Raw genomic sequence first — 17,338 nt, 5'->3', positions numbered from 1 at the left:
TACAGCGCAATAAATAAAAATTTCAATATGGTTAGATGTGTTATATACTGATGTGTGAATGTGTGAATTTTTATAAATTAATTTTTTAAACTTGTCGAGATATATGAATTTTAATAAAAATTCCGGGTTTTTTACCATGTTCCGCGTATTTTACTCATTGTATCATTGCATTTACAGAATAAGAAAGATCCATACGAATTTTTATTTTTTTAAGCTTTAATGCTAGCTGAATGTTATTAAAAATTCTGTATTTAATCTCAATTTTTCAATCTATTTTTTATCTTTAAAAAAATGAAAAAGTTCAATCAGATTTTGATGAAATATTACTTTGCTCGATGGAATCACAACGTATCAAAATTCAAAAATGGCAACCAAATTTAAAAAGCACCAAAACAGATATTAACTTTAAATTTTAAAGGTTTTAAAAAAAGACGAACTTATCCACTCAAAATGAAATAAAAAAGAAAAATGTTTAATATTCACAAAAAGAAAATGTTATTATTTGCTCAGAAAAAATTGAAGTACAACAAATGAAAGAAAATCTTCTTTTACAATTTTCACTCGGGAAAAGCAAAATTTACAAAATAACAGAAAATTATAGAAAAGGATGACTTTATAAAATAAGTAAATCTTTTTGAAAATAAAGATACAAAATTGCATTCGTTCGAAAGAAAAAATATTGAAGAAATGACAATAAAAGACTAGCAAATAAATGACAAACAAATTTTTACTACAAATTTAACAAAAATGAAAAAAATAATTATTCTCTTTCCAAAATATCCTAAATGAAAATAAGCAAAATTCAAAGCATACGAAATAAACCTAAGTTTTAAAATTCGACCTTCAAATTTCATTATTGACAAATGCGAATACTTCACAAATCAACGAATAATTATAAATATATAGAGAGATACATGAAGGTTGAAAAGCAAGAGCTCTCAAAGGAGCATCGAATAAGAAATACATATAACAAAATTGGATCAAAAAGCAAATAAAGATAAAATAATTGAATAGAAAAACTAGTTGAAATAAAAATTCTTGTATAACTACACTAAAAAATGGCCATACAACTTTTTGCAGCCAAAAAAAAGTGGAAAAAAAAGACATTAATCTCATTTGAAAAATATGTACACTTTTCATTTCCTTCACAGATTACTGCTGTTCTCAATTTCAACATTTTTCTGATTCGAAAAATCAATTCCATAAGCAGCGTCTGCAAAGGTGATATCTTCATCTGTGAAGTGCATGTCAAAAAGCGAAACAAGTTTTCTCTTTCCGACAGCTTTCACCGCATCGTTCTTTGAGCGGAGTTGGTCTCCAATCAGTGTCAGACGCTGCCTCAACAATAAATGTTCTCTTTTGTGCTTCTCAATGTTCGTATAGTTCTTCGCTTCCATCTCCTTCTCCTCCTCATTGAAGACTGCCAATGCTGTAGATGTCACTTGATAGAACGCATCCATCACAACTTCTGGTTGTTCATATTGATTAACAGATGTTAACAATTGCTGTGCAGCGTCAAGAATTGCTTCTCTTCCTTTGTCGAATGATTCATGCCCTGTCACCATCGACGACACCATAAATATCTCCTTTTCGCCTTCTTTGATTGGAAGCAGTTCACGCAACTTGTGAGACACATTCTCAACAAAAGTCACTTCAATCGTCCATGTCCTTGAATTTCCAAACATCGAAATAATGAATAAAATAGAGAACAGTACAATCACAATGGTTAAGATTGTAACTGATTCCTGAACTTCTTCTTTTCCTTCGGTCAAAATCATGTTCGTCATTTTCTCAATCCCTTCAACAATATCAGTTCGAAGAGCATTCGAAACAAAGCGAGCTTCGGGGTTAGTAAACGTGATGTTTTCAACTTCCATCTTTGATATCCTCTCCAAATTTATCCTCATTCGTGCAATAAGTGTTGTGAGTCCATAAATAGTCCCTTTAATTCCATACATTCGATTTGGATCAACTCGTGAGCAATCTTCAGATTCAGCCAAGTAGCAGTCAGCCTTTCGCAGCAGAGTCTCCACATTAAACTTTGTCGTCATGCGAGAGACAGGAACCGTATCGTATATTCTGTCATTCATGCTCGAAAAATCTGAATCTCCAAAATGGCAGTCATGATGCATTGCCTGAAAATAGTTAGACATCGGAACAAGCATGTCACGGGCAACAGTTGGAGAACCAGAACAGTGGGAAGAGTTGTGCATGACTGGATTACTTGACGTTGGGAACGTGATTGACTGGTCTGTTTTCAGCATCGGTATTGGTTGCAGGATGGATGTGAGCAAAAAGTGGATCTGGAACAGAATAGAAGCACGCATTCCGGATACGATGATGTTGGCGGACGTCGGTTTATAATCAGCAACATAATAACACGCAACAACATCCGTTGATACGATTGTGGCTGTACCAATAAATGTTGAAAAGCAAACAGTAAAAACAACTAATTTTGATATCGGACGTGGCAACTGTTTGTATGCTGCTTCGTGTTTCTCTATCTCCTTTTCCACTTGTTCTTCCCAAGCTGCATCGTCAACTGCATTTCTAATCAACCCTCTTTGCTTGTCTTTTTCTGATTCCTCCAAATCTTCGTCATCGAACTTGTATTTTATTTCTGGAATGTTGCTCTGAGGCTTCTGCTCTTGAACAGCAGACTCGTTACTATCCAATGAATTCTGTTCGGTTTTCATATGAAGATCGTAAGCCGTTGAAGTCCTTGACAGCATTTCCAACTGCGACAAAAGAGCATTCTGACTGCACATCAGTGCTCTGTTCTGCTGGCACAGACTGGCTGGAGCAAGAGGAGGCAGCAATTGCAGGGAGTTGTAGACTGAGCTACAGCCGTAGTCAGACATTGTGTGTTGCGCTGAAATTGGGGCTGAGGGTGCCAGCGTTGAGAAGGACTGATTTCTGCTGGTGGCAAAAAGAGAAGGTAGAAACGGCTGTGATTGCGTTTGGAAAATGCTTGATAGATCATCGTCCTGATTGGCCTTTAGCGGCTTGATCATCAGTATACCTGAATTGTTGTTCCAGCCAAGCATCGGATTAAGTGATGCCTTTGATATGTTTCCTGTACTCATCATGTTTGCTCCATTCAGCCCAACGCCATCTTCGGTATTTTTGGTCATTCTTATCTCTTGTCCAACAATTCCAGCTCCAAATGTTTTTATTCCCATTTGTTCAGCAAGTGAAGAATCATTTTTTAAGGTGTTGGAATGGCGTTCGCTTGTTGCTAATTCAGACTCGTTTTTTGCTCTACTTGCGGTGGAATTCTCATTCAACAGCAATGATTGAGATGATGATCTTGTTCCCACATTCTGTCCGACTGCTTGCTTTCCGCTAATATTCTCTCCTGTTTTTGTGGAATGCAAATTGAATCCTGATGATGTAGTTGTTGAAGTTGTAGAAGCAGTTGAATCAATTGGTTCGACAAATAGAGACTTTGAAGATGCAGGAGATAAAGGCGTACCGATCATTGGCTCGTCTGAAGAACTTTCACCAGGAAGAATAGAAGACGTTGAGTTCGCATTGATAATCTCTATTTCAGTCAAATCATGTTTCATAGCAGCCTTCATTTTCAGCGAAGACAACGAGTTTTTGTTGCTTCCTTTTGCATTTTTCTTTTCATTGTCGTTTTGATCATTTCCCTCTGTTTCTTCACGCGCAGATGAAGTCTCTGGTTCTTCAACAAAATCGTTTTTATTGTCGCAGAAGCTGTCGTATGTCTTTGTTTCTTGCATCTCTCCCATCTCAACGTTGATCGAAAAGTCGTCGTCTGCATCGTCATCTCTCATAAGTCGGCTTATCACGCTATGCATCTTGCTTTTTGGCACATCCAGCAATATCTGATACGCCTTCATCCGATTCGTCACTGATTTTTTGGTGAAAAGGACATAGATCACAAGTTGTATGATCGTAAGTGGCGTTAGAAATGACGAAATAATGATTGTAAACGTTGCCATAATTTCAAAGCATTCTTCATTCAAAATTTCATAATAGTAAAAGATAACTCTTTTTGCTCCATCCAATATAGGCACGGGGCAATTGAACACCATATACTGAATGTTTGATAAATACTCATGATCTTGTGGACGTGAAGAAACATTCGTAAGATACAGATGATGCATCATTTGAGAAACCGTTGCTATAACCTCTAACATTGACGTTGAGTGCAGGATTTGGCTTTTGGTGTCCAACACCTCATCCACACTTCCATCTGGCTGCGTCTCGTTTTTGGTGGTGAGCGTGAATAGGTACGTGTTAACGTCTGCTGTCTCCCACACTTCGATGTTCTCTGTTGACTGATGTATTCGGCCAAGCATTGTTGCCAAATTGTCTGATGTCTCCTTCATAATGTTCATCAGATCCTTCTTCTGAATAATTCCTGATGGCCATTCATCCGCCGTTGGTGGATCAGTGAAATTCAACTTTTGGTCATACACAAAAAAGCTGTATGCGATCGCAGCTGAGCGGGCAGTGTAATACGACAAGTCGCACACATTTCGTAGCGTTTGCAGGTTGTCCTGGTATTTGTCTGTTATAGTCTTGTACACAATAAGCGCTGATATAAGTACTGCAACATTTAAAGAATGCAAAGTTATCTCTGTGTATTTTAATTTGTTGTAATTGCTCTGAAAACTATTGAGTTTACCATTATTTCCCATTATCAGATCGGTAATTGCTGTCGCCTTCTTCTTCTTCTTTCTTTTATTCTTCTGATTCAACGTATGGTGTTTTTTTAACTCGTTAGATGATTGATGCCATTGCAACTCTTTTTTTGTATGAACTTCTGATTCTCCTTCCAGTTTTTGCTGTTCACAAGATGCTGCTTCTTTCACTTCTTTGCATTCAGTTCCTTTATTAGCATTTGCATCCTCATTTGCACTTCCAGCAGAATTTTCAAAGCTAAAACGACTCAGCGAACGTGTGAAATTTGACTCGTATTCTGTTACAAAATCACCTGCTGTGCTGGCTCTCTTTAATTCTCCATCAATCTTTTCGTTTTTTGATTCGCTTGTATTTCCCATTGGATATGAAGCATCTATCAAAGTGGCAGTATTTGTGCGGGATAAAGATTGAATATGCACGACAGATTCCTCTTCAATCAGATCTGCTCGGTTCAGAATTAACTCTGCCTCGTCCTCTTCGTTGTAGATGTCCAAAAGCAGTCGCGCATAACTCCTGAGCACTTCCGAGTTTTGCCTGTGCGACGAAATCAGCTCTTCGTAGCTCTTTCGCGCAATCTCTTCGTTCTTCACAATCATGTCCAGCAGAACAGGAACCGCCTTGTAATCCGGGTGGATCGCTGTCATGTTCTCAAAAAACTCCTTCATCGCACTCACCGCCAGCTCGTGGTGCCTCTTCGCCTTCCCCACAAGAGACGTGAACGCAAACGAGTTCATGTCCCCAGTCCCGTTCCGGCTATCTCCATTTGTCCTTCCCCCGTTCTCTTTCGCCTTGCAGAACAGCACAAAGTTCAGAAACACGCCTGGAGAAAGCGACCGGGCTTTTTGGATGAGCGTGTTCGCTTTCATGTAGTTCTTGCGGTAGGCAGACAGAAACGACGCATACTGGAAGCAGAGCATGCTGTTGTTCATGTTCGTCTTCAGTGCATGTGTGTACACGTAATCTGCAAATGTCAAATGAATCATCGAACGATAGTCTTTCTCCTGTATGAAGCTCAGAGAAGGCTCTACTCTTTCGGGGTTCTTCATCTGAGGCAGAGCCAAAGAAGGATTTTTGGTGCAGATATCAGACAGCTGATGCTCAAATGCATTCAACAGGTATTTCTTTTTCCGGAACATTTTACCAAGCTTCGGCAACAGCACTATGCACAAAACAATTCCTGCCGCCAGCCCAACCGCTTGAAGCACAATCGTCACAATCCAGTTGCCCGTAGCTCCTTCTATCGCATATGCTATTTCATCAATAAGCCTCAAGCACCCAAACATGCACCATTTGCTCCCCATCAGCACGTTTCCCCTTAGTTTGTATATCGGCTGCTCATACACAAAATACACCACCATACCCACCGAAGCCCCAACCGTCACCACTCCGCGCCAGAACGGCCATTCAATCAGCGTCCTCATCGCAAACACACACCCAAACACAAGACACGACTCCACCCCTTGCCACACCCCGCTTGGCGACGACCACAACCCCCCGTGCTTCGGATTGTGGTTGTAGATCATGTTCTTCACCACAAACGAAGACACCAGCTGCAAGCTCAGCACCGCAATCCCCGCAACAAATCCCAATATCGACACCAAGTCGCCTGTGCAACTGCCTCCAAATCCCCTGTGCACAATCTGCCCCCCGCTCTCATAGCAGTCAAACGCCGTTATGCACAGGGAGATAACCGGAACAAACAGGATGGTGTATGTCACATTCACAACCCAGCGCAGCAGCGAAATCACCCACGGCTGCGTCCCCGAAATCACCCCCTGAAACGCCGCCACCGCAACCAAGTACGCAGCAAGCAAAACAAAATACCCCAGGCACCCCATCGCCACAATCGGAATCGACTCCCCCGCCAGATATCCAAGTGATGTCCCGTCAACAAAGCAAACAAACTGAACCAAATGTGCACCCAGCATGCAAAATCATTTAAAAAAATAAAAAAAATACAGACGGAGTTTTGCAAAACATAAAATAAGAAAAAAAAGTATTTTTTGAGCGACAATTCAATTTCACAAATGTTAAAACTCGCAAACTCGTGCAATCTTGTTCACATCCTGCCTCGAAGTGTCCATTCGAAAGAAACTGAGCGTGACCATTTGCAGCACTGTTACCGACCATACAAATACTTCCCATGTCTTACTCGGATGCTTCGGCTGGTCGTAAAGAGGGAAAAAAACTGAAAAGCCAACTGTTTCGAGCTTGCTGAACCCTTCTGCTTGAGAATATTCTGCCGCCATTCCACTAGACGTCGAGCACATTGACATACTTTCCTCACTCGCCATGTTTTAAATTACTCTTCGAAATAAAAAACCTAAAAATGAAAATGATTTTGTAATGATCTTTAACCATTTATTGAACATGTTTGATTAATGCATAAAAAAAATGAAACACGAAAAACATATATGAAACAGGATTATATGCACTAATTTTTTAAATTTGTTGTTTTTTATTTATTTTTATTTTTTGCAAATTTTTTTTTTAAGATCAATTTTTTGAATGTTTGAAAAAAGAGAGATTTGATAAAATTTTTTATTATTAACAAAAAAAATTAATGTAGGAAAAAGTTGCGCACAATAACTTAATGGTTTTTACTGAAACATTTTTATTTCTTCTCATGGTATTTGCACAAGCTAGTCCTTTCGAGTTTCACAAAACGCCAGTAACATTTGTTCCAATTTGAATTGATTAATTCTTAGCAATTAGTGACAATTCTGTGTTCAAGGATCATTAAGAATTATAATGAAATATGTCTAAATTTTTTTGAAAAGTTCATTTTGTAAAATTTTTCAAATACAGAAATATTTTTATATTTCGATCAAATTTCTGTTTCCTCTCACGAAACTTTTCAAGAATGGAAATAATAACATTGTTGAGATAATTTTTTCATGACAGCGAAATTTGGTTAGTGGGAGAAGAAAATTGATAAAAATATGAAATTTTTTATTTTGTCTGAAAATTAAACAGAAGGAACTTAATAAAAAAAATTCGACATATGGGTGATTATGTTCGTCACCTTTTATTATCATTAACAATTATGTCGCAAATTCCATTGTTGGAAGTTTTGGAAAAAAGGAGTAAAGAAATGCAATTCCTCATTATTTTGAAGAAAAGAAAAGAAAAGAAATTAATCATCGATATTGCTTTTCAAAAGTTAACCGATCCATCTTTTAGGTTCGATCATTTCACATGATTTTTCCGAACACAGTTTGATAGACGGATTCGATTTCTTTCTCCGTATGAATATTCACGAAGAGGTGAAACAAAATCTATCAACTCGTTTGATGAACATCTTTTGGCATAGGTGTAACTGCGTCCCTTTTGCAATTCTTGTTTTTAACAATTAATTTTATGATGCTTGAAAAGCAAAAATTATTTATAAACTTTTGTATGGACCGATTTTTCGTAAAACTTTTTGTTTGTCGTGAAAAAATTTATTTTAAAAATGACCCATAAATATGAGTATTTGAATAAAATTTTTAAAATCAAAAACAAATAAATCCTGAAAAATATCTTGAATGTCTCTAAATGCATTGTACACTTATATTTGTTTGATATTTTCACGAAAAATATAAATTTGAAATTTAATTTATTTATATGCAATCATTTGATCAAACCCATATTTTAATTTTATTTATTTGGACAACTTTAATTTGACGGTGCGGGTTATGCAATGTTCGAACGTATGTATTTGTTGTTTCTATATGTGATCATTATCAAATGCAAATTATACCAATTGTGTTCGTGTCAGAATATCCTGTTTCTGCTTTTTAAATTGCTAATACAAGTTTCAAAGAAAAATCTTTGCTTTCAAAATCTTTCATTTCATAAAATGCTGTTGTACAATTGACACATTTATTTTCTTTGCACAAGACTGAAATGTGAAGCCAACATGTATTGCAAAATGACAAAATCACGTATTCAACAATCTGTTTGCAATTTATTTTGTTTGGAACATTTGTTATTTACTCTTATATTTCGTAAAGTACAAGGAAAAGATCATTCCTTTAGGAAGGAATGCAGGAGTTTTGATATTGATACATAGAAGCTAAATTGAAGGGGCATTATCAGATAAGAGCAAAGAAGGAGGAGCACTGAAGATCGTTCTGAAGAATGGAGGATTTATGGCACTTGAAAATAGTTCATTTGTTGGATGTGTTTGTCAGAATGGGAGTGAGGGTGGAAAAGGAGGAGGAAATTATCTGGATTGCAGCTCAAATGGAGAAGCATTTCACCTTTCATCGATATCATTTTCTGAATGCTCAGCAACAGTTGGGAAGAACATGTTTGTGAAGAGTGGGAATCTGGTGAACAGTGTGAATACAGAACGTTTTGCATTTGATTGCACAGATTACGTGGAGGATGGGAATGCATTTGTTGGAGAAGATGGGATTTGTGGAGAAATGGATCTTCGAGTGTTTCTTGTTGAAATGAAGGGAATGGAGGTTTGTGTGTCAATGGAGGGGTATGACACATTGGGATGTGGAAGTGAAAAATTCCCATGTGAATCGATGAAAAGTGGAATTGACCACATTGACATGAATGGAGGGGAAGGAGAAAGGAAAGTGAAGGTTAAAGATGAAGGGATAATTGAAGATATTTATTCTTTCACAGATGCACTTGCGATTGATGGAAGTGTGATTGATGAAGATGAAACCAAACACAAGCCTGTTCAGTTTAATGAGAGAATCAAAGGGAATTCAGCATTTGCTTCATCTGTTATTTCTTCAACTGCCTCGCTCATCTTGCTGTCTTTGAAGTTACAAATTCCAAGTCAATTTGCACCAATCATGAATTCATTGATATCATCGAGTAATATTCTTCAATTTGAAAACTGTTTATTTGAAATCCAATCATCAACGACCATTCAATACTCATTGATAACCACAACCAGTGGAAGTTGCACATTGATAGGATGCAGTTTAATGGGATCTTCATTTGTCAAATCACCATTGGTGATGGCTACTTCTGTTTTATTTGAAAGCAACAACTTTTCAAACATTAGGAACACTGGAAGTGGTGAAGAAGGAGGCGTTGCAAAAGTTACATTAAAAAATGATGAAAATTTGGCTATTAAATCAACAAATGCATCATCTTGTTCACTTTCATCGGGCAATGGAAAAGGAGGATTCATGTATTTGGATTGTCAAAATTGCTTTGTATGAAAGAAGTTCTGAATTATTTTCATTCATAATTTTATTTTCCGTTTTTTCTCACTTCTTCACCCAATTTTTGTTTTTTAAGATAAATGCGATTTCAACAAATACAAGCAATTAAAAGCAGTTTTGAAAGATAAAGAAATATAAATGAATATTATTTGCTTGAAAAAGTGAAGTGAAAGTCACAAAAGCGATCAATATTGTGAATAAAAAGATTAGGAACACCAACACTGGATATTCAAATATTCGGGATGTGAACTTCACAGTAACATAGGGTTGAACAACTAATAAATATAAAATCACAAGAAATAACACAAAAATAAAAATGATTCAAAACTTGATAAAAACAAACAAAGACATACATATATATTTAAATAAAAAACCATTTCATATGATTTATAGCATGACTAACGATTGTTAATAACATAATGTTCACAAAATGATTATTTACACTAATTAAAGTTATCCAAATAAATAAAATTAAAATATGGGTTTGATCAAATGATTGCATATAAATAAATTAAATTTCAAATTTATATTTTTCGTGAAAATATCAAACAAATATAAGTGTACAATGCATTTAGAGACATTCAAGATATTTTTCAGGATTTATTTGTTTTTGATTTTAAAAATTTTATTCAAATACTCATATTTATGGGTCATTTTTAAAATAAATTTTTTCACGACAAACAAAAAGTTTTACGAAAAATCGGTCCATACAAAAGTTTATAAATAATTTTTGCTTTTCAAGCATCATAAAATTAATTGTTAAAAACAAGAATTGCAAAAGGGACGCAGTTACACCTATGCCCATCTTTTCTCACAACTGAATATCATTCTTCATGGATCTTATTCTTTGACACATTTGAAAACACAACCAAAAGAAGATTCCCAATCAACAACAATTCGCCTATTCCGTTCAACTTTTTCTGCCAAAAACAATCTGGCTCATTTGTTTCAATCTTTTCTTCTCAACGAAATTGTTGGTTTTGAACAAACTGGAATTATTGTTGATTAAGCTGTTACACCAATCAATTGGATTTGAAGAAATATTGAGAACGGAGAGAAAAATTTTTCTGGCTAACATCATATGTATTATAAAAATGCAGAGGTGGGAGTGAATCCCAGAATTGGAACTGTTCAAACGATTAGCTTCATATTTATTGCTTCTACACAAATAGTTAATTTTTTTTGAATCAATATCCGATATTTCAAGCACAATTTGAATGTGCAAAAATAATCGCAGATTATGCTTATATTGGATCACAGCCTGAATTAGGAGCAATTATCACAAAACAAATCGAAACTCCTAAGATGACTTTTGTCAGAGTGATTGTTGGACAATTTTTAAATCTTCTCAAAATTATATTCACCGTTTTTCGAAGACAATGGGTTTTTGAAATAGAAAAAATCGTTGATTATTTTTCTGTTGCTAGTTGTCTAACAAATTTTCTAATTCTTCATTTCCCTCTCATGGAAATAGATTCAGAATAAAATATAAGATTTTTGGATGAAATGACAAAAGATTATTTGGAAAGAAAAGAAGCAAAAAAGATAGCAAATGCTAGATATTTTACGAAAATGAAGAAAAGGCTTAATCCTGGAAACACATTGACTTCTTTAATAACTTCATTTTTTAAAGAATGAGGAGGAATATCTATCACTTTTTGCATAATAATTTTTTATTAGAACTTGTCAATTTTTCTTTTTAATATTCATCATTTTTCCATATGGGACAAAATATTTTTTTTCAGGCATTTTAATTGAAAAATTATGCACTTTTGATAAACTTTTTGTGTTCAAAAAATTTGAAATAAATGTGTTCATTTTTTGACATTCATGGAATTTCACAAAACTTTTTGGAATAACATCGTGATGTTTGTTTTCAGATATGAATTTCAAATTGTTTTTGAAATCTTGTTAAAGAAAAAGATGTAAAAAGCCAAACAATTTTTTCATGCTTTGTGCATAAAAAGCTTGAAAGTACATATTATCCCCCATATTTTGTATTTCAGATATATTCGATACAGATCAAAGAATGATAACAGACGAAATTTGTTAAGAACGAAGAAAGAAAGTCATAATGGAAGGATCTGAAATGCAAAACGAAAAAAATCAAGTTTGAAACCAGGAAAGAGATAAACAACAAATATTATGTTTGTGATCAATATAAAGTTTGGAACCTTTCTTTTCAGTGTGATGCAACAAATCTATTTCAATCTTCATAGACCCAACCATTCCAATGATAAAATTTATGTTTTATCTAATCTGCAACATCATTGAGTTTTATGCAGTCACTTTGTTAAAGATTATCATCATCAACTTTAAAAAATTTTTGAATCATAACCATCAAAATCAACATCTGCATCAAATCTCCAAATTCCATATGTCAAAATTTTTTTTGAAAAGTGCCTTTTGTTTTATTTTCAAATAAAATTAAAATTTCATATATCAATCAATTTTCTGTTCTCTCTCATGAAAATTCAGAAAAATAGAAATAAAACCAATATCAAGATTTTGTTTTCAGGAAAGAAAAATATGGTAAGTGGAAACAGAAATTTGATCGAAATATGAAATTTTTATAAAATTTGAAAATAAAACAAAAGGAAGTTTTCGAAAAAAACTAGCCATATGGACACTTCACAAAAAGAAAGTTTGAAAAGAAAAAAAAAAAAATAGCACAAAATAATAAATTTTCATGAAAAACAATGAAATATTCATTTTTGTCTTTTAAAGTCGAAAATATTTTTTCATATGATAGTGTCGAATTAATATGGGGGAAATTACGGACTTTCAAGCTTTTTTTGAACAAGGCATTGAAAAATTACTTCACTCATAACTTTGATTCGCTTTCCAAGATCTCAAAATAAATTTGATTTTCATTTCCGTGAACTTGTATTGTTGAAATCGAAACATTAAGATTTCCCACATTTCACGAATGTCAAAAAATGGACTCATTATTATTGAGTTTTTTGATTTAAAAAAGAAAATGAAAAGTGCAAAACTTTTTTAATGAAAATGCCTGAAGTCAAATATTTTACGCCAAATTGAGAAAAATTTTTAATAGAGCAGAATGAAACAAAATTCATAAAGCAAAAAATTTTGCCCCTACTGTTCACAAATTTAATAATTTCATAGTTTTTTGTCATTCCATTTGATTTAATTGTTTCGTATATATAATATTCGATGAAGAAAAAATGAAAGTTTCTTGTGTGAATATTCTTGTCTGAAGGGGAAAGAATATGAAGAACACAAAGATAAAAGAAAAGCAAAATATAACATCTTGTTTGATACTGGGTTTAAGGGAAGAATATTTTCGAGGAACGATTATTCTAGGGAAATAAGGGAAAGTTTAATACTGAAGAGATGGAACAAAAAAGAAAAGAGGGATTCAAATGGTTTTCCGACTCCTTTTTCTTTTTCTTTTTCTTTTTCTTTTTTTTTTTTTACAATAGAGAAAGAGGGTTAAGAAGAAAGTGTGAGAAATTCAAAGGCTTCTCTCCAGAAGAATACACGTTAACAAAAGATAAAGCTCGAAGATTTGAATTTCACAATGTTTCTATTTTATTTGTTGTTCCTTTCCACAAATTTCGATTTTCAATCAATTTATCACATTTTCTATTTCTATTTCTTCTTCTTCTTCTTCAGTTCCATCATCACCATCTTCACACGATCCACTGCATCTTCCTCCCTCTTCCAACAAACCAAGGGCTCCCTCACAGTCTCTGCCCTTTCCATCGCACACTACTCCTCAAATCCCATTACTCCCATCCTCTTCCAACTCTCCCAAAACTCCCATTCCCTCAACCTCAACACAACCACCATCACCGGAACAACCCCATCTTCATCGTCAATCACAACCCCCCTCTTCTTCCTCACTGCTGGCTCCCTCGCCCTCAACCACACAGCAATCACCAGTCTCATCCTCAAGAGCCAAAGCATCTTCCACCTCACCTCCCTCACAGCTCCCCTCACCCTCAACTCCTCCAACATCACTCACATCACCTCCACAGCCACCCCCGCCAGCTGTGTCCTCTCCTCTGCCACCTCCCCTGCCCTCTCCCTCTCCCTCGCCAACTGCACCATCACCAACATCAACTCAGAACAGTTGAGCCAACAAACTGCCACCAATGGCGGATGCATCTCATACGCGTCATCTGCCCCTGCCAACACATTTTCAGTAAGCAACACCATCTTCTCCACCTGCTTTGTGAGCGAGGTTACAAGTTCTGGAGGAAGAGGCGGTGCTCTCATGATCGAGTACAACGATGATTCACAAGTGTCATCCACAACCTTTTCCATCACCAATATCGTGTTTTCAGCCAACAAGGCCTGTGTCGGAAGAGATATGTATTTTGTGTGCGAATCATTTGTCGCTTCTGTGAAAGAGCCCTTGTTCGCCTTCATGGGAAACATCACTCAGAAAGACAACTCGGTTGTTGGACATGACAGAACAGAAGCATTCGGTGATTGGAATGTCGATTTGTTTATATTTCTCAACGGGCGTACAGCTGACAATGAATGCGTGGATGGTCATCTTGGCATCAAAGCAATGTATTGTTGGACATCAAAGATGCCCTACAAGAGGACACACAACGCGATGGGTCTTCTGAAGAAGGTGAAGAAAGTTGGCAAATAATATTGAATGAGCAGACAAATTGTGAATTTACGTGCACATGAAGGCAAGGTCGAAGAAATTAAAGTTGATGGAACATAAAATAGAAGAATTTGCATCATACACGCGGTTGATGAAATCAACATTGCTCATCTGACATTTATTCTCTTGTTGCTTAGAATCCTCCTCCAAATTTGAATTTCTTTAAAAACTCATTCATTCATTTATCATTTTCTGTGACAAGTTGAAGGCGAACCACATTGAGAAATCTGAAGATGTTCATCTCCACAATCATTTATTCCAAATATCCTTTCATGAGCAATCATTCGTGTTTTCTGCTAATTCTTTCAACTTTCAAATCATTCAGATTTAATCTCCAATTTTTTGATATCGCACCAACACATCAGCTTTTGTCAACTCTGAATCACCTCTGGTGTTTTTGAATTTCAGTCATTGTTCAATTTTCGAATAAATATTTCTATTGCACTTCTTGGAATTGAATGATGCACAAAAAGGAAAAGAAGAGGAAAAAGAATTTGATGTGTTGACATTTTCAAATGTTGAGTAATTGTGTAGCGTTTTGATGACCTTGGACTAATTATTTTTTTTTCCGCTTTCTGATGGAGAATCAAAGTTAATTGTGATTTGAATCGATACAGGTTTATTCTTTTGTTTTGTTGCTCCAACTTTTTTCTTGAGTTCCTTTCTTTCCGAGCATTTCTATTGTCTATGTGAATTGAGTCTTCTTCTTCTTCTTCCTCTTCCTCCTCTTCATCTTTCTCATTATAGATGCATTTATCTATTAGAGACAACAATCCATTTTCATCTTTATCACTCACAAACTCATTTGCATTCCTCTTCTCATCCTTCTTCTCATCCTTCTTCTCTCCCTTCACCTCCTTCTCACCACCCACCCGAACCCCCCTGGCTAGCCACATACGCTGCATTGTTCAGAAGGATGCTCTGTGGCTCAAACACATCCCTCGTCGCTGACACGCTGCTGCTTGCAAACACACCTGCATTGCCCAATCTGCTCTTCCCGAGAATCGCATAAGGGATCTGCACAGTCACAAGCGGTGGAAGCGAGAAGGAAGAAATAGAAGCAGAAGGAGAGGAAGAAGAAGACATGTTTGATAAAGAGGCAGAGCTTGGGCTTGATATGTTGAGCAACTTCTGAGTGAGTGAAGAGGTGTCTGTGGCAGAAGATGAAGGAGTGAGTGGTTTCGGCGGAGTTCCAATAAGATCAGAAGGGGCAGACAATTGTGTGTGTGACAAGGGAGAAAAAGGTGGAGAAGCAAATGTTGAGGAGGCTGTGATGTTTTGAGTGTGTAGCTGGGCTGATGAGGGTGTGCCGTCAAAAGAGTAAAATGCCTGCTGTTGTTCATCATCATTTTCATCACCTCCTTCTTCTCTTCCCCTGTCCCTCCTCCTCCTTTCTGTTGCTGCATGTTGAAGTCTTGAATCAAAAGTATAAATTTGAGATGTACAAAACTCGTCTTTCTCCATCTTAGTCTTCGCCTTTGGCTCTTCCTTCTGATTTCCTTCCTTCTGCTCTGCGCTCAATTTGCTTCTGAAATCCGCCTTCTTTGCCTCTTCCATTTGAACTTGCACTCCTCTCTCTTCGCTTCTTGGCGGCGTCATTCATCGAGCTGAAGACTGTGATGTGTCCGCAACTTCTTCCATCTCCCACCCCGATTCACCCGATTCAGCTGTTGGCGCACTGAATCCGAACGAAGAGCCGAAGCAGATCGGAAAACTCTGCTGCAGAAGAGGAAAACAGCTTCGATTATCATCCATTGAAGCTATCGAATGTGAAATGGAGACAACTACGAAGAAGAGAATAACAAAAAAAGAGGGGAAACAATGAGGAATAGGGAGATATGTCATACGTTGTTGAAACTTGAGGTATCTGAGCAGAGATTACGTTCCATCTTTTGTTCCGAAAGAGAAGTGTCTGTCTTGTTCCGTTCAGCCAATGAGCTGCCCATGTAATCAAAGCAGAGTTACGAAAAATGCAGGTTAGTTGTGTTTTCTTGTTTCGTTTTTCCTGTTGTTTCCAAAGCAACCCCTTAAATTCTCTTGGTATGGGTTTATTGTTGTGTTTCAGCCGATCTCCATGCGATCCTCTTTCTTGAACGCTTCTGTCTTATTCATTCCACACAGATTAACCGAGTCGTTTCCATTCACTCCAACAAATAATTTATATCCATCCTTTTGCCACCACTTCATTATTGCATTCTTTGTAACCAAATTATTGTTGTCACAACCCACTCTCTTCTCATCAATGTTCGTTGCGCAAGATTCATTGAACTAGTTGTTCGATGTATTAAAATGATTATAAAAGCCATAATTAATTGCATCGTGACCATATGAAGCGGGAGCGTTAAATCTGCAATCGTGGAAAAAAAAGAAATAGCAATAAAGGTTGTTGCTTGGAGCTGTTGATTGACTCATAATAAAATACGATCCTCCGCAATTGTACTATGTAGAGCACTAAATAAATTGGAAGTTCCTCATTTTGGATGCAGGAAGAACAGTTGCACAACTCATCTCACCGCTATAAGAATTTTTGAGAGTGTAAAAAGCGAATATGTCAGATACTGGAATCTTCCCTTTGTCTTTTTCTGTTCCAACAGAGACAGCAAAATCTGAAAATGTCTGGGAAGAAATCATTTTTCTTTATTTTGCTTTGAATTTTGTTTTTTTAATTCAATTCTGTTAATCTGATAATTGGATAATCAAAAGACAGAATGCCCTTTCCTCGCTTTCTTAACACTTCTTCTTTTCTTGCGTGAAACCCTTCAAATATTGCATATTATCATTGTCTATTCATATCTTTGTTAATGTCATTTTTCCTACTCGTAATGTTTCAAAAAAATCT

The 17,338-nt window shown here is 36.0% G+C and overlaps 4 protein-coding genes across 4 annotated transcripts; 2 read left to right on the top strand and 2 right to left on the bottom strand.

The window, feature by feature from the left end:
• Window positions 1–1,145: 1,145 nt before the first annotated feature.
• MONOS_11592 (uncharacterized protein) lies at window positions 1,146–6,968 on the bottom strand (the record flags this gene model as incomplete). Its single annotated transcript, XM_067864136.1, has 2 exons — window positions 1,146–6,578; window positions 6,720–6,968. The coding sequence occupies 2 exons, from the start codon at window positions 6,966–6,968 to the stop codon at window positions 1,146–1,148; spliced, it is 5,682 nt and encodes a 1,893-aa protein (XP_067724818.1).
• Window positions 6,969–8,305: 1,337 nt separating this feature from the next.
• On the top strand, window positions 8,306–9,974 carry MONOS_11591c2 (uncharacterized protein). The gene is made up of 3 exons (XM_067864135.1): window positions 8,306–8,366; window positions 8,435–8,614; window positions 8,670–9,974. Exon 3 carries the CDS (start codon window positions 8,808–8,810, stop codon window positions 9,846–9,848), a length of 1,041 nt encoding a protein of 346 aa, XP_067724817.1. The 5' UTR covers window positions 8,306–8,366; window positions 8,435–8,614; window positions 8,670–8,807; the 3' UTR covers window positions 9,849–9,974.
• A 3,065-nt stretch (window positions 9,975–13,039) lies between these two features.
• On the top strand, window positions 13,040–14,481 carry MONOS_11590 (uncharacterized protein; the record flags this gene model as incomplete). The annotated part of the gene is made up of 3 exons (XM_067864133.1): window positions 13,040–13,052; window positions 13,491–13,949; window positions 14,024–14,481. The coding sequence occupies 3 exons, from the start codon at window positions 13,040–13,042 to the stop codon at window positions 14,479–14,481; spliced, it is 930 nt and encodes a 309-aa protein (XP_067724816.1).
• Window positions 14,482–15,130: 649 nt separating this feature from the next.
• On the bottom strand, window positions 15,131–16,098 carry MONOS_11589 (uncharacterized protein; the record flags this gene model as incomplete). The annotated part of the gene is made up of 1 exon (XM_067864131.1): window positions 15,131–16,098. The coding sequence occupies one exon, from the start codon at window positions 16,096–16,098 to the stop codon at window positions 15,361–15,363; it is 738 nt and encodes a 245-aa protein (XP_067724815.1). The 3' UTR covers window positions 15,131–15,360.
• Window positions 16,099–17,338: the final 1,240 nt, after the last annotated feature.

Source organism: Monocercomonoides exilis (assembly GCF_001643675.1).
Source record: "Monocercomonoides exilis strain PA203 chromosome Unknown scaffold31-1199392, whole genome shotgun sequence".
Lineage (NCBI taxonomy): Eukaryota > Preaxostyla > Oxymonadida > Polymastigidae > Monocercomonoides > Monocercomonoides exilis.
The sequence above is the reverse complement of the archived record's forward strand: the minus strand, read 5'-3'. Positions and strand labels throughout refer to the sequence as shown.

What these genes read in the sequence shown, in the direction of transcription:
- MONOS_11591c2 (XM_067864135.1), top strand. Translation starts at nt 8,808, where the DNA reads ATGGCACTTGAAAATAGTTCATTTGTTGGATGTGTTTGTCAGAATGGG.